This window comes from Chelon labrosus (assembly GCF_963514085.1).
Source record: "Chelon labrosus genome assembly, chromosome: 4".
NCBI classification, from domain to species: Eukaryota; Metazoa; Chordata; class Actinopteri; order Mugiliformes; family Mugilidae; genus Chelon; species Chelon labrosus.
In genome coordinates this window covers 17836997-17861435 of record NC_140340.1, presented here as the reverse complement: position 1 = coordinate 17861435, position 24439 = coordinate 17836997, and the positions used below count along the sequence as shown (strand labels likewise).

Here is a 24439-nt window from a genome sequence, read left to right as displayed (position 1 = left end):
AACCTCATGTGTCTTTGTTATGATTCGTCATCTGGGAATGGTGAATGTCTGCATCCACTTTTGTGTAAAAGTAAAAATCTGCAGGGGCTGTATCTTTTTGAGCACCATGAACTACTTAAAATGAAATGCTAGTTGAGATAGCCCCTACAGCCGCATCAGTTCCATGGCTGAAAAAGATGTGTCAGTAAGCCCCATAAGACGACACCCTATAATATAACTAATCTAAGACATGCAATGCTGACTTCAACACAGGACACCAGGCACTGTCTGCAAAACTGTCTAACTAATCCTCTTTCAGTGTGCAGTCAAATGCAAATTCAGCAAGAACACACAACCTTAGATGCAACCTGATATTTTTTTCTCTTGTTGTCATAGCCAACAATCCTTCAGGCAAGCTTTTGCTACACTGCTTAGCGCTCCTGCAATTAATCTAGTGTCATGTTTCACAGTTTTCCATCTTAAATGTTAATATAAAAGGGTAATAGAGAAGAACATCCCAACATTTGAAGGGAATATCCACAAATACGCATCCTGAGGCTGCTTTCAAACAACGTTGCTGTCTGTTATATGAAGACATGCTACTTTGAACCCGTAACATCTGCTGCAGCACAAAATGCACCAGTGTGTGCCAGTCCTAGTGTGAGTCCTGACATACTGCAGCTACACACCCCTTGATTCACCGCCAAATGCCAAAAGGAAGTCCTCATTCGGCACACACACTGTGAGGATTGTCCCAGTCATGTACTCATAACATCCCTAGGGGGTAAAGAATCCAATGTATCACGTGACTTGTCCACCAGCACTGCATCATAATCAGCTCAGCTAAATATTGAAAAAACTATAGATCATTCAACCGGATCTACGGCTTCAAATAAAGAATTTCTTAATTGATAGACAGCGCTGCATGAATGCTAAGAAAATTAAAGAGATCATACGATTTATTTGAAGCTACAGATTGATCAGTGCCCATCAGAGACTGTAATGCGCCAAAGAAAAGAAAAAAAAATAAATGAAATGCACATCAATTAGAGTTTCATCTTTAAACACTGTCTGCTACACTAAACAAAGAGTATATTTCAGTAAAGTAAAAGGGCGCATGGGACTATGGAAATTCACTGATTTAACGGGATGGCTCAGATTCATTTGTGTGAATGCTCTGCAGACTCTTATGTGGGCCCTTCACTCTTGCTGGCTCAGCAGATTTGACTTTGCACTCAGTGTTTTACTGTGGAACAGTGAGCTGGCTCCCTTCGTCCGTCTAAGAACAGAAACGTTGTTAAAAGAAAACACTTCCCGGTGAGAAAATACAGATGAAAATAAAAGAAAATCAATTACATGCAGCAACATTACGGCTCAAAGAGACTCCTTATTCACCAGTAAAATATTTAAAAGCTTCTAGACATATATATTTATGTATATATATATATGATAACCAACCAATAGAAAGTGCAATAAATTCCCATCTCAACTTCTACCCTCACACATACACACGCTTGTTTTTATTATGTAACACTATACTGCAGCACTACAGGATGCTACGCACCAGGCAAGAGGACTTACCGGCATGGTTTAAAAGTTCCTCTCTGGCAGATTTGCGAGACAATCTGCATTAAAATGAGAAGCGGCTTGCAAAACGCTAACACTGTCTGCTCTAATTACCCCTGAGCCATCTATTCTCCCTTTCCTTCTCTGCAGAGCTTTTTTTTTTCCACATTCAGGCAGGATGTGTGTAATGAGGCTAGGTGCCTCTGTGACAACCTGCCATGCAGCAAAGCCTCTGTAACAGACGCTGGACAGAGAGGAAGAAAAAAAAAAAAGGGAGCTGCTTACCTTGAAAAGAGATGTGCCGCCTCCCAAACGAGGAGGAGCGGAGACAGAAAACGGGGTCAGATGTGTTCTTAGCAGGGTGCACAAAAAAAAAAAAAAAAAATCTTAACAATCTGCACTTTGGCTCATCCCACACTCAAAATACATTGCAGAAAAACAGCAAAAAAAACCTCAGTACTGGCTGGTCCCAGTGTAGCCTGGAGGTGTTTCTTTCCAAAAAGACGCAGAAAGACTTTTCCTGGCTGAAGGTGCTGCTACTCAGATAAGAGAGAGAGGAGAGGAAATACACATTAACATGGTTTCAACACACTGAAATCAGCACAAGCATCAGAGCCGGTGCAGTTCCACTGCTGTATTTCCCGGCACTGTTCCCTCATTGGCTGGTGAGCCACTCAATAAAAACCCTTCTTGTCATCAATTGGGTAGGGAGGGGGTCAGATTTTCTTTGGCGCACTAACAACCAGGCTCCTCCTCTTTTCTTCCTTGCTCTATCACTCTTTCCCTCTGTACAGGCATACTGGGTTTGCTGAGCTTTGAGAATTAGACGCAGGAGGAAAGGGAGGAAGAGAAGGGAGAGGTGGAGAGGGGGGGGGGGGGACGAGAGGGAGGTGCAACAACAATCGATGAATGAAGAAAGGAAAAGGTGAAGATGGTAACCAGCAGTATGCAGTCACTTGAGTGTGATTTTAGGTCTCCCCGCTGCAGGAGCTCTGCAGGAACCTGAGGGCAGTGAGGTGTGATGACCAGAGAGGATAGAAGAAGAGAGGGGAGGAGGTGATGAGGCGAGGAGAGGGGAGGAGAGGGGAGGGGAGGGGAGGGTGGGTGAAGGGGGAGTGTTGCCGGTCTGCTCGGGCTGGTTTTGCTGCAGTATAGAGGCAGGCAGAACACAGATGGGAAGTTGTTGTTTTTATTTATTTATTTTTTTCTGTCCCCAGCAGCAGTTGATGTAAAGCTCCGGCAGAAATGGAAACTAGTCCCTCCCTTTAGTGTTCACAGGCATCTGACATGTAACTGGTGAATAATTTAAAAGAACAGGAGGTGGGATGAGCTGCTGGAGGGACATAGACCACTCCCGCTGCCTCATCATTTTATTGATTTTTTTTTTTTTTTTTTTTTTTAAAAGAGTAAAAGCTGAATATTGTAGTGTTTATGTGCATTGCGGTTATGTAGTAGTGGCAGTCTGCAGTGAAAAAAATAATCAGTTTGACAACTTCAGTTACGTTTAAAAGGCATTTCTTTAAGTGTCTGTCAGGTCCAGTTAAATAAACACCCTCCTCTGAGCATTTGGGTCAGGTTCTGCCGTTAATTCCTTCATTCCCACAAAACAATTTAGTGTTTCCGTTTTAAATTGAATTCAATCGTCTCATTCAGCCATCTGAAATCAATGCTACCGACTTTCTATACCGAATAGCTTGAGAGAGATGCCTCATACCATCAATACAAGTCACTCCAGCAAAATCCGTGCAGTACGTAACTGGGAATTGCTCTGTGAAGGACAACATATTCTAGTTCATTCACGCCGTTTGCCCGAAACAGTATTTAAAAGAGAGCTAAGTGTCTTAAAGACATGGGAAGGACTGCCTTCGCCTGTCAGTAACTGCGTACCCTCCTCATTCCTCCTCAACTGTTGAAATCTTCAAATGGAAAGTGTGCTCAGACGGTCCATCCAGCTGATTAAGCAGTGGAACATTTGTTAATGAAAAGCAAAGACGGGACGCCGGTGTGGGTGCCAGTTTCACCATTAACCTTATTAAATCTTCTGGGACTGTTGCCAAAACTGTGCAGCCGGGCTCCTTTCTAGAGGGACACACACACACACACACACACACCGTTTCATTGCCTCTGGCGTTTCATTTACCCTTGACATAGCAGTGACCACGCAGTGCACTGCCAGCGATTAGAGCAGCACCACCAGATGAGTCAGAGATGCTGCATCACTAAAGCATGATGCCTTTTTTTTTTTTTTTTTTTATTATGAACTTTACGTCCCACTGTGACTATTTGTGTTTGTTCCTGCTCGAGGGGAGAGCGGCGGAGAGAAAACTTTTGATACAATCCAATTATTAAGCCAGAGGATATTTGGTGATTGCCTCGCGCTCAACTTGATAGCAATAAACTGTAATAGATGAAAGGGGGGCACAGAGGTAATTCGGCACGGACGTTAGGAGCTGAATATGTGCAGGAAGCAGCTGTGAAGCAGGAAGTCTAATGAGCCTCACACATAAAACGTAATAGTGAGACGAATATAGACACAGCAATGCTTAAAGCGAAATGTAAATGCTGCACACAAGGATGTGCTCACAAAGAGGCAATGCTAACATGTTTAGTTAACGTTTGCTGATTAGAGCCACAGCAGCAGAACTGAGGCTGGAGACAAACTGTTGACGACAGGGCGCCTGACTCATTACATTTCCTCTGCCTGTGTGTTTGTGCAGTTTGTCCTCTTGACACAATGGTGAGCAGGGGCTGCAAAGCAGGCCTCATATTTGTGATTGTTGTGGTGAGACCTGTAGGTTTCCCGTCGTCCCCCTGGATCATATTCTTTAGAAATGTCCGTATTTCTGTAATTTTGCCATCTCCATTAACTCATATTGTAAATCTTTTGTCACTCTTTCACCCCATACTCAACATCTGACTGTGCTCTTCGTGAGCTTTCCTCCATCTTTGCGTTTTATTTGCACAAAAGTATGCTAATAGTAAATTCCAACATCTGTTAACATGCTTTTCGATATCTTTTGTGCAGGTATATGAACATGTACATATGGAGGCATTATTTGCGTAAAAAAAAAAAGCTAAAGCCAGCTTCTACATTGTGATTTGATCTCAAACTGAAGCGCCTAAATCTGCAGAAAAACATAATTTTAGAAGGTTACTGTATGCACTTACATACATACATTACACATCAGCGATTTAATAATGCATAGAAATTATGCAATAGTTTCACAGTGGGGCTTGAAACCTTTTCAGTGCAGGATCTAAATTAGCAAGGAAGTCTCTTTCACCATGACCCTATTGCAGCATGTCAGCATCCAGGGACCAGCCAGAAGTAGGCCTGAGACCCATTAACGCTCGTAGCCCACAGGTTAAAGCTGCACTATGCAAAAAAAAAAAAAAAAAACGGCAGGAAGCATTAACATATACATATGAGTTTAAAGGAATATAAATTAAACGGGCACTTCACTGTGTTGATCACTCTTCACCTCTTCTGTTTTTCTTTGTTTTTCAATATTAAATCAACAGCGTATGAATGGATTTCAGATGAATCCTCTCATTTCTACTGCCTGCAGATGTCGTTACTCGGTCGATGCACTAGAGGGCGACAAACTCAAAGATGAATCTTTTCTAGCTCCTACTGCAGAACTGGGTCTCTCATTCTACACCAGGCTTTCAGCACTCTTCCTTTCTGTTTTGTCACAGAGATTCCCAGCTGTGGACATCCTTAGTATTACAAAAAAAAAAAATAAATAAATAAATTCTGATTAAGGCAGTCTGGAGATTATTTTAAGATGAGGGAAACACTTCTGCTTTTAATTATTTAAAATCCTCGTTGCATTTTTCATCTTTAATTTCCACCCCCCTCTTTCAGTTTTGAATGCTAACATAAAAGCACATTTTGTCAGCTGAGCCCCGTGTCCCTAAAATATCCAGAGCGAAATGGTGCACCGAGGCTAATTTTGTCACCCTCTGCGTGAACCCATGTGTCTCCGCAACCTGGATAACTCTGGCACCCTGCCTTGTATCACTATGCCAGTAACTCCGGGACCAAATACTTACAAGATCAGTATTATCGGTCTGGCATTATTATTATTGAAGTCCTGGCATACTGTGATGCGCTCTCAGGTGGGTATGAGCCAAATGAATAGTGCTGCTGCTGTCTCCAGATTCTCACTGGTGTTCTGCCAAACAGCTTCATGCATTCAGCAGCTGGGTGGAACTGACTGTAGTGGTGAGTAATAAGATCAGTCTGCTCATACATTAACTCTCGCCACTGCCCTCAGCCCCGTCAAAAAACTTACATCTCTTAAACAGTGTGTTATCTTTGAAATGAAAGGCTATGTTTAAATGCAAACTTGCTATGAATCTGAAATTACAGATTTATAAAATTAAGTGTTCCAAAGCCTTGTTCAAATATATAAAATCGGTATAAACTTTACTACTTGCATGACAGCCCCTGCTTTACTTACTTCGTTTTATTTATTTCTCAGTACAACTGTGCACAAGGGAAAGAGAATTAAGCACAATGGCAACCTTTTCCACAAAACAGAAGCCATTACACGATCTTGACAGCGGCTGAAATTTACAGAAGACACTGTATTGAAAAAACAAAACCAGAAATTAAGTAGTTTATTGATATAAACACGTAGATGTTACATGTAGTTCTCCTATGAGGAACAGTAAATTCACGCTGCAGTTTTTGATGTACACCTACTGTCGCCAGCCTGACAACTAGTGACGTACACTATTTGGTTATGTAATAATTTAGTTACCATAGATGAATTGTTGGGGAAAAAAAGCTGATTGTGGACATGGATGAGGACTTGTTAATGCAGTTGTAGGCATAAAGCGGTGATAACAACTGTTCTTCCTAACATATGTTAAAACTACGAGCCTTTACGTGGTAGTGTGGTCACCAGCCATATATACATGTTCTTGCAGGAATCCAGCACCTTCCTGTAGAGATAAAGAAATCATTTAAAATCTTTTTTTTTTTTTTTTTTTCTTTGTGGAAGACTGTTTTTAGAAACACTAAAAGTGTTACGCACCGTATGCTGCGAAGGCCTCATTCCTTTAGCTCCTAATTTGGGATTGGAACAGATGAACAAATAACAACAGGTGTTAAAAAGGAGTCAGAACTTCAGCTGCAAGAAACAATTCAGAATCAACTCTGCAGACATGAATGTTATTATTTTTTTGTTAAGACTCCAGTACTAGAAGTAGAAACCACCTCTTTACATAAATCAAAGCTCCAAAATCTTAAACTGCATCAGAGAGCAACCTACAAATAAAATGCTGCGCCCTAAAGGAAGCCACTGCTGCTGCTGCTGCTGCTGCTGCTGCTGAGTCATGGAAATGTGATTAAGTCTCCTCGCTGAGCACATGAGGAGCCATTACAGATTTAATTTATGGGCGCTACCGCTTGGACCCTTCCAGTGGCAGAGGCCACCTTTTCCAAGTTTAGTGCTCTCCATGTATGGAAAAGTAAGCCACGGGAGAAAGCAGGTGTCACTTCAGGACTCGTATATATCAACCTCTCCAACAGATCCAGTTTAATTGTTCGAAAATATCTACAACTACAACTGCGAGGACAAACTCGCTCCACTAATAAAACAAAGTTTTATAAAGTTGATAAAAGTTAATGACATACTTTTCAAAAAGAGCACACACTCTCTATAAGACCCCGATCATTTCTGACCTGTGACGATGAGAATGTTGTCCTATTTCTTATCTGCATCTGCAACTGCCGGCTCTGTTTAAGAGAAAGAGGTTATTCTTTTTTTTTTTTTTTTTTTTTAGCAAACCAACTTCGATTCAGCTCGAAGGCCTTCACTTACGTTTGACCTCCAGCTTGCAGCTGACAGTTGCTTCTCCGTGATCGTTCTTGGCTTTGCAGGAGTACACGCCTCCGTCAAAGTTACCGGGCTTTCGGATCTCCAGAGAGCAAATGCCCTGGACGCAGATCTGCCTGTACTTGGGGTCGTCTCCGATAATCATCTGGTTCTTCATCCACTGAACCTTGGGCTGTGGAAAAACAGATTTGTACAATACAGTTTGGTGTCAAGAGCAGCTGACAAATAAACAAGCCGCGGTGTTTCTATTTATAGTTGCGCCACTTGGCAAGAATAAGCCCCTTTTTTGACTGAAGTGGACACACAGAACATCTCAGGTATGTATGTTGGCGGCTTTAATGACATTGACATGTTGGGGGCCTGCAGGAGCCCCACAGGGAATGTTCACTCATGTGACCCCACTTCCCTGGTGACCTGTCACCTTCATGGCCTTTTCTCCACCGCCCCTGCTTCAAAAAAGAAGAATACCATTTCTAGCCATCTCATGAAGCCCACTAATGCTGCGAGTCAGTGACCCAAAGGATTATGAGCCCAAAGAGGAGGTGAGCTGCTCGGACAGCAGGTTAACAGGGGCAGGTGAAGATCCTCTATATCGCCCGCTCAAAGCCAACACATTGACAGAGATGTATAAGCTGCTGCTGCTGCTAATAAGAAGTCTATGTGAAGCTCTGGTCAGTTTACACCACAAGCTAATCTGACACTGAATGCATATTGCTGTTTCAGGGTTTCAAAAACAAGGACTGTATATGAGGTTTTAGCAATAAGTCCAACTTCTTTATGTTTAAAGTTCTGACTAAACATGATTCTTGGTGGTGTATTCAGTTAAAATTTGAGATTTGGTAGCTGGATCCAACTTATGTGCATGTGTCTATTTCCACCATTTTTTCTCTGCCTAATACAGTTTTGCACCAAACAGTGCAAAGCGATGTTTGAGATACAAGAGATGTCACCGTACTTTAGGGAATCCCCTGACGGAGCAGAGCAGCTTGGTGCTGTAGCCGACTGTGGTGGCTCTGTCGCTCAGAGCTGTGGTGAACTTGGGCGCCTCGGTGAAGTCGTGCTCCTTGTACTCAGTGGGCTTGTATTCAATGCCTGGGGAAAGGAGGAGAGACAGACACGATGGTAGCAAACACACCTTTGCCGATATTCTGCGAGTTAGCAGCTCGTTGGTGAGATTCGATGGGATTTTCTGAAAGGTCACGCTTCTGTGGTCGGTTATTTAGTTCTTTCTACGGCTCCCAAAGCATAAATACCCATGCTCAAACTTAAATCTCTTTACTTGAGGAAACACCTACAATCAGATGATAGCAGGGTCCTGGAAATAACATTTAAAATTTAAGGAAGGATGAACGAGGCAATATGATTCCAGTGGCGATCCTAGGTTTTCAGGGGCCCAAACTAGCAAAATCATGGGGGAGAAAGAAGGGGGAGTATTGTTGACGCTCTGTTGGGCCTTTAAGGGGGTTTGTGGCTGTCTGTGCAAAATGTTCCAAAAGGGAGTCATCTGGACGCGACTTGGTGACTTGGTTTGGCCGTCCTGACGGTGCACCCATGGTTACTGAATGAATAAATACAGTACAGCCTTCTTCCTCTTTGCCTGATTGTTTAAAAGAGTAAGTGTACCTGTCTTCAGGATCTTGGCCTCCTCCTTCGTAACGGCAGCGCTCTCGCTAATTCCACACTTGTTTTCAGAAAACACTCTGAACTTGTAGGTGTTGCCCATGATGAGGTCAGAGATGGTGGCATTCAGTCTATGGTAATGCTCCAACACAGTGAACCAGTCCTGTGAACACACACAACAACAAAGACACGGTGGAACAGCTGATTCACAGAAAGTCATTTATCGGGGGGATCCGTCTGTTAATAATCATCAAGAATGATTTATGAAGACCTGACAACTAGCCACTCTCCGATACCAGGGACTTACTCCAGTCTTTTTGTCGGCCTTCTGGATCATGTAACCCGTGATTTCTGTGTTTCCGTTGTCCTTCGGTGGAGTCCACTCCAGAGCAACATTGAAGCCCCAGGTATCCACGATCTTTACGCTGGCAGGAGGCCCTGGCAGCTCTGTGAGAGAACAAGCCCGGGCCTGAGTATCAGATGGCACACTTTTAAATGTCACTGCGTCACAGCATCAACTTTTCGCTCACCGACAATCTGAAGGGTGAGGGAGCCCCTGTCCTCGAAGTCATCCACCTTCACGCACATCTCGTACACGCCGGAGTCGTCTCTCTCAGACGTACGGATGAACAGGATGCTGTCTCTGTCTGTGCTGCGGATGTTCACCCTCTTCGTGTCCAGGGGCTGCCCGTTCTTTGTCCAGGAGACAACAGGTTTGGGTTTGCCCTAAGAGAAAAAAGGACCAGCAAGTGAATGTGATGCGTTATTTATCGTCAATGAAGCGCGACATGCCGAATTTAGCTTACTGTGAAGGGGATGGTCAGGTTGATCTTGTCTCCAACGTAAGCGACGTATCTCTGCCTGAGGAAACGAGGCAAGCGGACCTTAGGACGGTCTAGGGAGAAAAGAATAAACAAAGTGATCAGTGATACATATTTATATGCCGTCTGTTGAGATATTCCTTTCAGGTTCTGTTATGCTGATCAGTGAATGACTGAAACGGCCTTAAGAGGATTTGTCTGATCTATTCAAAGATCTCTGAGGAGGAAAAAAAAAAAAAAGAAATAAGCCCAACAAATCTCAGCGTTAAGGTACAAGCTGAGCCAATGCAATCCTTCTTAGAGAGGGAATTTTCACTGGCATCATCGGGATGTTTCCGATCTTTAACGGGTCGTAAAAGTAACCATCAGTTTAAGTCCTGTGTCCTCTCTGCTCAGCGGTGCGCAGCTTTCAATTGTAGGTTATGTTCATTCGCGTGATGTGTCCAAGCAGAGAAACAGATAATAAAAACAAGTTGGGGAGTTTGTGTGTAATGATAACAGCGATCAATAAAATGGGACGCAATGCATAAGAAGACAGGAAGCGGTGAGAAGAAGGACAGTTTGGATTCCATGTGAATGCATATGTATGTATGTATCTGTGTGACCTGTCCAGGGTGTACCCCACCTCTCGCCCAATGACAGCTGGGATAGGCTCTAGCCCCCCTGCGACCCTCCACAGGACAAACATTTACAGAAGATAAATGAATGAATGAATGAAAAGTGTTATCTGTGTATTTTCCATTCACTAGACAGCAACATACAACGCTTTTTTGTTTCCTAGTTTACTGTCCTTTCTGAAATGTCAAACTCAAAACCAGCAGAAAGAAGTATGGTGTCTTTCCGGCTAATTTAAACCCCCCCTACTGTTTTCCCTGAATGCCTCATGAGCATTATATCATAAAAAGCCCCAAAATAACCCACAGATCCCAGTAAAAATTCAAAAGTCACTCTCGGAAGTGTCTTGCTCGGGCTCATTTGTAAAGCTGATTTGGTGAGAAGCACCACCTGCTGAGTGTAGCACAGCAACATCTGTCAGGACTCTAAATAAAGCTGCCGTACTGTAGTTAGTATATCACCTGTCTCCATGATTTGGAGATTCAGTTTCCTCCGCCCCCCCCTCCCACCTACATCCGAATGTATTAAAATCCCAGATGAATGAAGCAGGACGCGGAAACTGTTGGACGGCTCCGAAAAGCAAGTGATCCGTGAAGGGAAAGGGAGTGAGATGTGGTGAAATGCATCTGCCTATTACAACAAATAGACTGCATGTTAAGCGTCTTATCACTTCGTACAGACAGGATTAATGGACATTCCCGCTGCAAAGTCTTAAGCATGTTTCAAAGTAAACAGTGAATCTCTGGACGCGTCACGAGATTCGGGCGTCATCCGAGAACTTGGATCCACCCCCGTCTCTACTCGATGGCAGGTCGCTTTGGAATTTACCAACCTCCCCCTCTCTCCTCTCTCCCCTCTCCCCTCTGCCCCCCACCTGCTTGCAGTCAGATTACTTGACACCATCGATCTTGCAGAAAGGAGCCTGACACTCCCCCCCCGGCATGAATCCTGTCAGGGATCACGGAGGAATGCCAAACCTTCCGAGGAAAAATCTGCGATAATAGCGGCGGACATCCCAGATATTCTCCAGAGCTTTGTGGTGGTTTTGTCGGAAACCACTCATAAGTTGCTTCTATATGTGGACCACCAGCTATGGTGAACATGACGGTGGGCGTTAATATTGAAATCCTGCCAGTCCAGTTGGGATCAAGTTGCCTTCCCTCCCTGTCGGACTCTCCATTACGCATACAGAAGATTTGCGAGGGAGCCAAAGTCACGCGGCTTCTCCTTTTAAAGCCCACAGGGTCCATCATCATTTTACAGCAAAGCACTTTAGATATACTGTCTATGATTATCGCCGTAAGGTTTACACCATCAGTAAAACCTACAACTTAACAGGTGGGTAATTAGCACACTGCGGCCGGGCGGATCAGTGTTTAAACTCCAAGTGGAAACGACAGAGACGGCTGCAGTTTTATACAATTAACGCTGCAGGTATGTGCCAACGGGACAGCTGAGGAGAAGACATTGCCGAGCTGTTTCTGTGTGACTCCTGCTATTTACAGCTCCCCTTTCGGCAAGTTTAAGGCTAGACCTGTGACACATGATATGTCACACATTTGCTTTTAGCATACTTGACAAATAGGTTAAGCTCATACTTACATAATGTTACATGGAATATTATCGTGCGTTTGTTGTTTCTCCTCTGCCCCAGATTTATGGATCTGCCCTCAGGTAACAAACTCATTTAACCAATAAAAGAGAGAAAGCGGCCTAATAATGACTCATCATTTGTGTCTCAGGACACTTTGTTATTAGTATTTATGTATGTATGGCTGATGTATTATCGAATACCTTTCATTTTGAAATATTTAACATATCAAATCACCTATTTTTTTTCTGTGTTATCACTCAAAACTGCAACTGCAAATGGTCTTGTATGATTCTAGTGTTACTGATCGATCTGATGTGTCTGTTCCTGTCTTTGCCGTGACAATTTCACTCAATAAAATTGATCTAATTGGGCACTGTGATGAATTTCAGTGGGGCAACTGTGCACACGCTATGTTTATGCTCAGTGCTTTGAATGGCTCTTCTTTGGTGTCTTTGCTAAACACTTCTTACCAGCGACCTCCTTCACCAGGACGGGCTCAGGCAGGGCGACGGGGGGGCTGCGGCCGCCGGCGTTCAAAGCCACCACGCGGATCTTCAGGCGGTCACCGGTGGTCTGGTTCTTGATAACATAGCGGCAGGACTTCTGCAGATCCTCATTGACGGCCTTCCAGTCCTCAGCTGGGTGGGAAAGTTACGCACAATAAAGACGGAGAGTTTACCAAGTCGTGATTAATGTGTGCAGAATATGCAAACTGAAGGCAGAGTGGGTGGAACTAATCTCATTCACGCAGACAATGAGAATAAATCATGACAGACGGTGCTTGTTTTGCAGTAATCTCAATTATCCTGTATTAGATATGAAATTGCTGCGTGCCAGCTTGCTAAATCAAGCCTGCACTGAACTGCTGCTGATATTAGCTTAGCGCTGTAAGTCTAAAAGCAGGACCTCCAGCCACGACCACAGCAGCTCCTGAAATGCCTCTTGCCTTGTAGGGAGAAGTTAGGTAGCAATGATATAACTCTCCCACTGACACTTCAGGGACAGCTGCAACTGATATGGCTGACCCACATTAAAATCGAAATTTAACATTTTCCGCAGTGTATTTAGATATAATTTCCACATTGTGTTTCAAACAGAGATATAATGCCAGTTGCTCATATAAAGACCTAAAATTAGACACTGAAATGAAAGCTTTCAAAAGTAATTCAAAAGGGCAGCCGGCATTTTTGTCATGGTGTATTAATACCACTATCTGACCCCTTTTGAACACATGCCAATACATGTTGCACCTGGTGCGAAGCACAGCAGGACTTACTTCCATCCTTGCAGACTTCAATGGTGTATCCGTCCAGACCGGATATTCCGATGGTCTCTGGCTGGCTCCAGATGATAGTGACTGAAGTGTCATTCTTGTCCTCAATAAACAGATCCAGGGGAGCGCTTGTGGGCTCTGCAGGTGCAGTGAAAAAATTTAAGTGATTCAATGGACATTTGCATAAATGCATAAAACGATCAAAGTGCAAGTCCAGATGAGGTGATTCCGTATTTTAACACTGTAGCCAAAAGAGGACAAGTAATGAAAGGAGATTCATGTCACTTTGAGATCAAGTTTTCTTTGTAAAGGTTACCTTTGGGTGGAGGTGTAGGTGCTTTAGGCTCTTCTGGTTCAGGCGCCTCAGCAGCTTCAGCTGATGTTAAATAGGCATTTGCGTTATTGTTGGCAGCAAATAATGAGCAGAGCGACAGCATCAAATATAATCCAGTTATGTACCTCACAGCTCTCTGTCTCTTTGGAGGGGTGGGGGGGTCAAAGGATTTATAATGCCATTACACTGGGGATTTTTTATCCAATTAGTGTCAAATGACAAACTCATCTTGGTTATTGAAGAGAGAGAAGTGAACAGGAACATGTTCTATTTGCAGGCTGGTTTACTATCAGCAGGTGCTTCAGAGTCTGCATGGAGCGCAGCTTCCCCTGCAGCTGAAGCAGCAGCTATTAATTCATGAATGTTAGATATTAATAATTAGTGCATCAGGCAGATTGTTGTTGTTGTTGTTCTAATATTAGAATATGCAGACTGTAGAAAGTGCTAAAGAGAAGTAAGGCCGTGCTGTTAGCTTTCCCAAAAGGTCAAAGGTTCAAATTTTAATTATAGTCATACATATTCGACAAGTGTCCTAGCTCAAGTTTTACCATCAGCAGCTGCTGATTCCTCTACAGTGGCTGATATCAGAGTTTAAAAGTGATTGGCTGATACAGAACACTTTTTAAAAGTTTAAAAAGAAGTTAAAGTGAGTAGTTGAGTTAGAGAGTAATAGGGAGACTCCTCTCAGGCTATACCATCAGTAGGTTCATCAGTGGGAACAGCTGATGTGGATGTTAGGTCAGGTCAAAGTTAAACATTAGGAATTATATATAGGCATTTTTTTTTTGCCATGAAACAGATGCTAGTGTGGGTTATACATCAGTTTGTAGTGTAAGCATAGCAGTGAAGTTTTTTTTCTAAAGCTTTTAGATATTTGGTGTTGTTACTGTTAATATAATGCGTTATGTGGGGCCTTCACAAACTGATCAGAAGTGATCACACGAAGCCGTTTGATTGATATCAGCGTCTCCAACTCCTTACCAGTAAACCACGGCACCTTCACACCTGGTGCGCACAGGCGCACCTGCGTAAAGTCTAGCGCGTGCTTACCATGAGTTGAACCAACAACTTTGGTTTTAACTGAAAAGTTAACCAACTTTTTCAAGGCTCATCCGTCGAGAAAAGAAATGAATGTGATCTGTATGCGGTAAAATCGAGGGTAAGTCGTGGTTCACACGCCGGATGCGCACGGTGCATTACCATCCGCGGGTGGAGGAGTTGGGGGTTTGGGCTCCTCGGCTGGCGGGGCGGCTTCTCCCTCGGCGGGGGCTGCTTCGCCCTCAGCGGGAGCTGCCTCCGGGGCGACTTCAACGGGTGCGGCCTCTGCAGGAGCGGCCTCTGCAGGAGCGGGCTCTGGGGCGGGTTCAGGCGCCGGCTCTGGAGCCTTCTCTGGAGCCTTCTCCTCCTCTTTCTTGGCTGGTTCTTTCTTAGCCGCCTTCTTGATTGGGGCAGGCTTGGACGGCATGGTGGAGGTTGCAGCTAATTCCCAACGGGTTAAGTCCTTCAAACTGTATCCGATGCCATCATTCCTGCGGGGGTGGCAGGCTTATATAAGGCTCAGCAGGTTCTGACACCGCCCCCTAATGAATTGCGTGTAACAGATACTGAGCACCATGCATGACTCAGACCACCATGTCTGTTTGTATCACTCATTAACAGTCACTGAACATAATTAACTGTTCCATTGCACCAGGGGGTCAGTAAAATAGAAGCATGTGGAATTTATTTTTTTTTCTTTATCCCATTTAGTACTTTGTTTTTCCACTATAAAGTAACCACATTATCAATTTGATAAGACTCATATCACTTTTATAACATGTCTTGCATATGATTCAAATGATCTGAAGTGCTAGAACTAGAAAAAGATCAACACTGTCTAAGATGGGACACAAAAGGCAACAGAGTAAATATAACATGTATTTTATTAATTCCAACAAATAGTGATAAGTGGATGAAAGCCTTCAGAAGCATGCCTTATCCATGAACTGGACCCAACTCTGAAGAAATATACCTTCCTCTCAAGGATGTTTTGTTTTCCCTCCTCAGTGATTGTTGCCGCATCCAGAATGCCGACCTATTTACAGTCTTTACAATGATGTTCTGTACAAAATAGAGAAATTAAGTTTTACAAAGGATTCTTTAGAAAAAAAAGAAAAGAAATATCAAATATCTTGAATATTAAAAAGGAAAACATTATCTAGAATGGGCTTTCTAAACAATACATTAATGCTAACCTTTTTTTTTTTTTCTCATCACACAGCAAGTTTACATGCATTTACAACACTTAGAAACCCTTAACATTTGCACATCAGCAACATTAGATATAGCATGACATTTTTTTTTTAATCTTAGTTTTGTCCACAAGAAGCTTTGCAAAAATATGACTATTCAGCAACCTGTATTGGCCTAAGATGTCAGATTTATCTGCTTTTATTCTATTTAGGCAAACAGTGAAGTGCTGATTCCTGCCAACTATTTCAGGCTAATGGTTTGATTTTTAATCTTTTGTTTATCGTCATTCGACCATTGACAAGTCTGGTGACTTCTGTTGCCTTTCGCGAGGACAACACACGCCAAACTGCTGAATTTCTTTACCTACATTACGAACCCTGTCTTAAATGCCACACCAAACAAATCCTCCTCTCTTTAAGGCTCAGTATCACCCGCAGAAACAAGCTTCCACTTTTACCTCACGGTGCAGTCTGGTCCAAATTAAGATCTAAAAGACAGACCATAACACACTGCTTTTGCTGATTGCCAACACCAGTAGAAGTTGCTGCATAGTCCTGAAACGCTAGTAAGCAAACACAAATCACAGCTACTACAGAGCAACAGGCACAACAACCAGTGAATGAGATGAGGAGATGGAGCAGATGGCTTTAGTTAACCTGCAGTAACAGATCAGAGTGTGGCCGGTAATACCTGAAATATTTACAGTAATGGAAGTTATTCTCAGTATATGACACCAGTCACTAGCGAGTTGACATCTTTTTTGCTCTTCGATGTCTTAAATTCATTCATTTTTCAGTTTGCAGGTGACCAGTCAGAGCTGCAGATTAGCTTGAGAATTGGTTAACAGCCTTAAGCAAACAGTGCAATACCAAAGCAAGAAGCAGCTCAGAAACTATTTAAAATGTTAAACTTTCTTGTTAAGCTGTCATTAAAGTGGTCCGACATTCATTTATAGGATCTGCTTCATGTGAAGTTTAGTCCGAGCGCTGAAACAATGACACAGTCTGGGATGGTGAATTATTTCAACACCACTTACACAACCATATAATTCATCTGTCATTTACTCTCTGCTTTACAAAAAATCTACAAAGTATATTATAAAGTTTTTAAAACTTTTACTTTTAACTCTTTCCTTGGAATATGTGCTCTCCATAATGTGTTTCTGTGTCGTGTACCCAAAATGTTCTCAAACATGAATACTGTACGATACCAACATGGGTTCACACCATACAACGTCTTACATGACTTCACTGTCTTCAACACCTCCTACAAAGTATCAGAATTTACGGTCAAAGTCTATTTCAAAATTCTTTAGGGTTTTGACAGAAATGACACAAAACTCTTTGCTAACCTACGCCGAACGTCTACATGTTTACTTTATTTAGCACTAAAACAGTTTGGGACTTTTTTTTTTTTTAAAGAGCACCATACGCGCCTAAATGATGATAACAAGCATGAGGACGAGAGATTGCTAATTTTGTGAAATGCATGAACTGTTGCAAATGAAATGGGCATAGGTAGCTTTAAAGTCACTCTGCTCAGCTATTGTTAAGTGTGCTGCAGTGGAACAGTGATAAGGCTTCCCTTAAAAGCACCTACTAGATGATTCATATTGTTATAAGGTGTTTTTTAAAATTTTTTTATAAGTATTTTCTATACATTCAAAGTTGAACTTAAACCCCTAACTTGACAGTCAATATGCATGATTAAAGTACAGTATTTGGTTCAGTATTAGATATTTGCACCGACTAATGTAGATAAAATAACCGCAGTGTAGCCTGACTGCATGTACATAATATACACAGTAACTACTTTGAATGTCGGGAGAAAGATTTGAAGCAAACACGCCTTTTCCTAAATAAACTTTACGAAAAAAAAAAAAAGAAAAATCTGATTCAAATAGTGTTTGCTCTGTCTGTTTTCATCAGAGGATGTTTGTTATGTTATATTATCCCTGTTCATCTAATACCTGATATATATGGCAACATTGGTGACACTACTTGTTTGACATAAAGCAGTGTGAAAAAAATTAATTAAGTGCTTGGAAAAAGTGCATGCAGCGCCAAAGAGATTAAGTCACGTAACTGATAAACACCTTTTGTTTTATGCAAAAGAGTATGACAGCAGGTTTAGTTTCTCTAGCTTATAAACCATGAAAATGATAATTAAGAAGTAAATACATATGAATGTGTATGTTGAAAAACTGATGCTACAGCAATTTTTGTTTCTGAAAAATAACCATGACTAATTGAGATAAATAATATAAAGAGCGTAAGAAACTGTTTGAAGATGAAGATGAAAGCACCAGTATGTTCTGTTTAAGTTGAGGTGACATTGAAGTCTTGGCTTTTAAGGCATATATTATTTGTTTCACCTGCTCGGGTTGTAAAGTTCAGGATTGCATAAGTATAAGATTTGGCCTTTCAGAGACTTATACAGTAGATATGTACCAAAGAACTTTGCGGTAAACAATAGCATCTGTCATGCTGTCATACTCTTTTCCACACTGACTGAGAATAGCGCCGTCTGACAAACACTAGATATCCCAAGAGCACAAAACAGGATGGACAGCGTGTGTTGTTGCAGAAATCCCCTGATTTCATAGTGATCTGTTAGCACCGATCTTGGAGTACTGAGGGCTAACGTGGTACCAAAAGGATCAGAAAGGTGCGAAGTGATTGTTAAATATATAGTTCAGTAACAGATTATAGCTTTTCATTCAATACTTGTGAAAATACTGTATGCGTTAGAATGATTTTGAGTTCATGGGTAAAACTTTTAACCTCCTACTGCAGGAATGACCGTTTCAAATCACCCTACCACCATTTCTGAGGGTCCATTTGTTCCCGAATGTGCACTGCGTCAATAATGCAAACAAAAAATTGAAGTGCTATTTTGTAAGTGTAAGCTCTGTGTTCAAAGTTTAGGCAGGCTAGGGTCTTCCTTGTCTGGTGACTCAATGTAATTGGCAGCCTCTTGAAGTTTCAAAAGCATTGCCATCTGCAATAAAGAAGAGAGAGCTGAGAAATCAGAACTTTTACAGACATTAAAGATTCACTCAATAGATTAGAAAATATCTTGATGTAGTTTCTCTTACCAGAGGATCAGATTCCATGGAGCTGGGTGGAGTCTCCTTGTGAGGCCTCTCCTCGCTCGGCTGACAGGGGCTACCGGAGCCGATGCTGGGAGCAGGGAGGTGGAACAATTTGGCCTGGTCCTGCTGGGCAGACGGCCAAGGCAAGGTGCCCCTCACCCACTCTACTGGGTCCTCCCATACTGCCTTCTGCCCATGGACCTGAGGAGTCACAGCATACCAGCAAAGTCATTAGAGGATAATATTTCCTGAGAAAGGGATGCGATTACTGAGACAAATCAAAATGAAAACTGAGAATCAGAGGTTTTTAATCAACGAGGAGCCTTGTGGTTGAATTATTCAACTTTTGTTCAGTCTGTTCACTGCCCTTTGTTTCAGCTGCGTCATTGTACATTGCAGAGACTGCAAGCTCAAAATAACAACTGCCAAAGTACAATGGAAATGAAGGGTAGAGTTACTGGTGTTGTTTTTCTGCTCTGATGATCAAAGCTTAATTACTTCTTAACCACTAGTTACAGTTGCATGTGGTATCTCACCTTGATACCATCCTTGGCCCCCTCCTGCAGATATGGAATAATAGAGTGATTCCAAAGGTCGATGAACCATGATCGAAACTCATCCACTGTGACCGGACAGGACAGGAAAAAGCAAGGGCCTGAAGAGCAAACGTGAGGAGAAAGAAGAACAGTGAGGACTGAGGAAAAACCCCATGAAGTTACAGAATGCTCTGACCTGAATGTTTCATACCAATGAGGAAGTCCGATGTGCTGTGCTTCTCCAGGAAGGTGTGCAAATGATACCACAGTTTAGGAACCCAGTCTAACACCCTGACGAGGTCCTCATTGGTCAAGCTCCTCTCATCTTCTGACTCCATCAACTTCCTGTGCAGATATCGCACGAGGAAGCCATTGGCAGGCTCCACATTGTTGGAGAAGGTCACCATTCTGAGACAAAGCAAAGAAAGTGGAAAAAGTCAGAGCACTGGACAGCCAAACATCATTGGGCTAGTCTTTTAGCCACATAATGGATTAATTACAGCAAATTGTTAGCCCTTTTATCCGTGACAACATTAGATTCATATGTTAATAGATTATATTGAAGTAATAGAGACTGACTGGTTAAAACTATTAATACTTCAGTTTTCAGTTTCACAAGGCTATGACTACACTTCTATCCCTTTATTGTTTTGACAGTATTATTCAGTTAATATAAAGAAAACATGTCTCATCATTAGTGGTTTAACAAAATATTGTTAGATATCGCTGCTATGACAGTTACTTAATGTATAACCAACCTGAAGCTGAGATGTAGGCCGTGGTTTGCTGTCATCTTCACTGGCTGATTGCTTGTTCCAATAATGTAAGGACTACACGGAGAAACAATATGATATAGTTTAGGTTCCATTAAACTCTTACAGAATTATTTTTGCAGCTCGTCTTTCAGTGGGGAATTTACCATTTATGATATTTGCAGGTCAGAGCACCGTTGACAAGTTCACTGATGGAAGGCATATCATGAATATCGTCCAGAATAACTACCAGTGGTACTTCTGATGTACTGGTTTCCCGATCTATTTGATTAGCCAAGTTAGAAAGATAAAGCTGCAGATCCTGAGGAGAAAGGGAGTAAGAGACAGAGAGATGATTAAAGGAAACTGATAGATCATGATAGACCAGACAAACTCAGTATAGTATGGCTCGTAATAGAACATCAGTTTCTGTTACCTTGCATGACTGGCGGTGCATGTTGAAAGTGACCACAATGCCATCTGTGACTTCGCGGGCGCTGCGGTCCACCAGGTACTCAGCCAGCCGGGAAGCGAGGTAGGACTTACCCGTCCCGCTTGGTCCAGACAGGATGAGACGGCGGTGTTTGAGTAGAAGACTGATGTAGTGTTGCATCATGGGTTTGGGAATGAGAGTTTCAAATACCAGGCTGTCCACACACTTTTCCTTCAAACCTGAGAATAGTGAGGGGAAAGAGAGGATGACCTGTATGATGATCTGCTGTAACAAACCACGAAGTAGATGACCACCTGCTAATTATCCGGACAAAATTAGAGTTGGCGATAAAGTGCAGTTTGACACCCGGTATTTAAGTGCTTGATAAGAACTGTGTTTATATCTAGGCCATAAAGAATTTACAGTACAAACGGGAAGGGCTCGAGTAAGATGATGTTGTGAAGACAGATTTGCCACCTCAAACGTCCTTCATAAGCAACATTGAGCTCAAGCATTTCGCTCTGAAAATAGCTTCGCATCAAGTGTAGGAAATATATGCAGCTCCCAACCCCCAGCCTGTACAAGTCTAGTGTGCCTTAACATCTATGGGGCCCATGTGTCTGAGGCTGGTTGACCAGCTGGCCCTAACTGCACTGAGATCAAGTTTCTCAGAGCCCCGTCTGAGCTGCCGCTGCTTTCCCAGCTTTCCGAGCACTTCGCTCCATGAATTCCTACATGCAAAGGTGCAGAAGGGTTGACTAACAAATCAGGACCTCGACTCTTCTCTACGGTCACAGCTCCAGTTTAAACTCACTGATGGGCTCCACATAGTTACAAACCAAAACAATGTAAGCTATAAATGCAGCTTATACGTTTTTATTTTAATGAGATCATAATGTCATCTCAATACTCTTCTTCTGACTTCTACCCTTAAGCCCTGAAAGAATCTGACCTTTATATCTGTGACAAACTAAAATCTTAAAGTTAAAAAGTTTCTTTGTTGACCTTTCAGAGACACAGTGATGCTGCTGGGGCCTCGGGACATGCAGCGAGAAGGTTGAGTCTCAGGAGCTTCTCCTCCCAGCACCCTCTTGATGTGACCCATACTGTAACTGTAGATGGAGTCTGTAGACAAGCCCAGACTGGAGGTGGGGTCCACCTTGGCTATGTACACCTGGCACAAAAAAAAGAAACAAAATCACTGAAAGAACTGAGTAAAATGACCTAATGTAAATCTGGTACAGAGAAAAAATATGCTACAAGAACAAAGAAAAAGGCTTTCAATGAGGTTCCACAGCTAGCTTAGCATATATACTCCAGACCGAATCACATTTCTCAACTAACAATAACTGACAGTGATTTATAATGTCCACTTCAATAAAGCTAAAAGTTCATTGGGAACGTAAATATAATTTCTGGGTCCAAGTTTTCATCACAGAGCCACAGATGAACTCTTTCAAGGATTAAGATGCTATATTTAATATGACAGCTGGATCTCAAATGTGTGTTCATGCAAACTGTACATTCAGGTCTTGAACAAGCCACAGTGAATCAAGTTGTCAGAAGGAGGCATTTCACCTTGAAAGCCTGACTGACTGCTGAATCCAGCATGACCCAGTCCATCCTGCCATTCACCCTGACAGTGCCAACAAAGAAGTCCTGGTGCTTAACCTCCTGCTGATACAAAGGGTTAATAGGAGTTAATAGGAGATACAAATAATTTAAGAAGAGGACTGTTTAGAAAACATTATTGACAAAAAAACGTATTCTTACATCTTTGAAAACGTGTAAATCTGCCACACAAACCACCACCCTAACACGGTGATCATCTCTCTGTGAGGAAAGGCTGAGAGAATCTGCAGAGTGGACGTCTGCTGAGGAGTAAATAAAAAGAGAAGAGAAAGAGAAAATGGTTTATGTAGCATCTGTCATGGTACCACCAAGTAGTGGTCATTTGCTCCTGATTAGATTTTACTATTATATATTAAAGAAACTGGTGTCACAGTCAGTCATGTATATATGTCTGACCTTCAAAATAAAAGCAGTACCTGTGTAAAAAGGATGATTTTGGATAGAAGAAATTAAGATACACTACATTACATTTGCTTTGTAGTGATACGTGTATGTGCAAAATGAATTAAATTAAATAAACAAAAGTGCGAGAACACACATGATGTTTACAATTAACTACTTATATAGTTCTGTGTTTGTGAATACCTTTTTTTTTTTTTTTATCTCAGTGCTATGCCTACTTGTCCACCACACTATTCCATTCTCAACACGTCAGACAGTGAACTGTACCTGAGCTGGTCCCTTCACTCAGCCCTCTGCTGTAGCTTTTGGGCATTTGCATGGCTACTGACTGTCGAGGCGATGAACTTCCCAGAGCAGTGAGACCTGAGGACTGGGAAACAGAGCTTGAGGGTCCGGGAGATGGACAGGGAGACAGACTACCTGTCTTCAGCTGGTCATTCTCAGCCTTCAGGTTCTCCACTGTCCTCTATAAACCAAATTGTAAGTGTCACTGCACTGTTCACTAATCAAAGTGTTCTTTACAAAATAATACTGTGCTGCAGAGTTTTGTGGGTGTGAGCTGAAAAATTTTTTTTGTAATAGTGTAGGTAAAAATAGTTTGTTTCACTTTTTTACAAAATACAAGAGGGAAACTGGACAGGACAAAATCCAACATCCATTCATCTAATCAAACTGGAGAATCAGTTACATTACAAGGCAAACCTCCCAATATTTAGGGCTGTTCATGTTCATAAAAAAATGTTAAAATGGAGTATGTTACACATACCTGCATGTTGTTCATGGCCTCCTGCAGCTGCTCCAGCTGATGGGCAGAGCTTAGAGCCTCCAGGCGGATGTCTGTCAGTTTACGCTCCTTCTCCCACAGCTCCGAACGCAATTCAGTTACAACTTTATCATCCTCCTCCTCACCCCCTTCACACAGTCTGTAGACATTCAATTCAATGAGACAAAGTAACAGAAGCACAGGAAGGATCAGTTGAATGAAAGAAAAAAATCTAAATTATGGACCATTTCAGATAAAGATGACTCAGGAAAAAATCTAACAGGTAGAATAATGTGCTTATATACATCATGGTTTTGTAAAAATTTATTTTCTCAACAGTTTTTGTCAGTGATATCCAATTTATACTCATTACAGTGTAATATTAATATTAATATATGACTAAAGGTTGTGTCTTGAACATCACTGTGCAGAGAGATTTACCCAGATGATGATGCAGAGGTGGCAGATTTCATTGACGATGTAGGGTTACTGCCATCATGATGCACCTTGGGGGAGGAAGGTGCTGAGGATTCTGGTGTGGCAATCTCCTCAATGTCAGCATACGGCCCTGTTGGCTTGGAGCCCTTCTTACTAAAAGCCTTGTTGAAGGAGCTTCTTAACTGTTGAGAAAGAAAATAAGAACCCAAGAATCAATAAGAAGTTGGTTTGAAAACTATCAATTTAGTGTTTTTGGCTGTTGACACCATTCCCTTTTTTTATATAGAGTGATAGAAATGAATATCCAAAATCCTCACAGCTTTCTCCAATGTTCAGGATTATATCTATAGGTTCCTCTGTAGAGTCTTACCGATACATATGGATTAAAGTAAAGTGCTTTATTTTGTCATTAGACATTGTACAACGAAATGGCATGGTCAGATGGAGGGTTAGTGATATTATAACATCACATAAATATACAAATCAGCATGGTTCACAGTGATTTA

At 42.1% G+C, this 24439-nt stretch overlaps 3 protein-coding genes across 4 annotated transcripts in view; all 3 read right to left on the bottom strand.

Moving 5' to 3' along the window:
* Positions 1-2097, bottom strand: part of syt2b (synaptotagmin IIb) — a 28953-nt gene extending 26856 nt beyond the window's left edge. The window contains exon 1 of the mRNA XM_084543759.1: positions 1831-2097. The gene's annotated coding sequence lies outside the window, so the exon portion shown is untranslated. The remainder of the gene's footprint in view (positions 1-1830) is intronic.
* Positions 2098-6155: 4058 nt separating this feature from the next.
* mybphb (myosin binding protein Hb) lies at positions 6156-15154 on the bottom strand. Its single transcript, XM_084543975.1, has 12 exons — positions 14852-15154; positions 13321-13455; positions 12515-12682; positions 9821-9909; positions 9545-9740; positions 9322-9461; positions 9018-9177; positions 8350-8486; positions 7380-7566; positions 7241-7294; positions 6591-6622; positions 6156-6498 (listed from the first exon to the last, which is right to left on the bottom strand). Exons 1-10 carry the CDS (start codon positions 15114-15116, stop codon positions 7263-7265), a joined length of 1509 nt encoding a protein of 502 aa, XP_084400101.1. The 5' UTR covers positions 15117-15154; the 3' UTR covers positions 6156-6498; positions 6591-6622; positions 7241-7262.
* Positions 15155-15561: 407 nt separating this feature from the next.
* The window catches only part of nav1b (neuron navigator 1b), a 79077-nt gene continuing 70199 nt past the window's right edge, over positions 15562-24439 (bottom strand). For both annotated transcript variants that reach the window (XM_084542439.1, XM_084542440.1), the window contains 13 exons: positions 23937-24115; positions 23499-23655; positions 23000-23198; positions 22472-22572; positions 22277-22372; positions 21704-21872; positions 20702-20937; positions 20433-20587; positions 20272-20343; positions 19725-19921; positions 19514-19632; positions 18981-19178; positions 15562-18883 (listed from right to left, as the gene is read on the bottom strand). In XM_084542439.1, coding sequence (XP_084398565.1) covers positions 18800-18883; positions 18981-19178; positions 19514-19632; positions 19725-19921; positions 20272-20343; positions 20433-20587; positions 20702-20937; positions 21704-21872; positions 22277-22372; positions 22472-22572; positions 23000-23198; positions 23499-23655; positions 23937-24115 — 1962 coding nt within the window. In that variant the 3' untranslated portion in view covers positions 15562-18799. The remainder of the gene's footprint in view (positions 18884-18980; positions 19179-19513; positions 19633-19724; positions 19922-20271; positions 20344-20432; positions 20588-20701; positions 20938-21703; positions 21873-22276; positions 22373-22471; positions 22573-22999; positions 23199-23498; positions 23656-23936; positions 24116-24439) is intronic.

What these genes read in the sequence shown, in the direction of transcription:
- mybphb (XM_084543975.1), bottom strand. Translation starts at nt 15,116, where the DNA reads ATGCCGTCCAAGCCTGCCCCAATCAAGAAGGCGGCTAAGAAAGAACCA. An exon ending in AACTCCTCCACCCGCGGATG is followed by an intron (nt 13,456 to 14,851) that starts GTAATGCACCGT and finishes CTGCACCTGCAG; the next exon opens with AGCCCACAAGCGCTCCCCTG. An exon ending in TGAAGTCTGCAAGGATGGAA is followed by an intron (nt 12,683 to 13,320) that starts GTAAGTCCTGCT and finishes TTTCCCACCCAG; the next exon opens with CTGAGGACTGGAAGGCCGTC.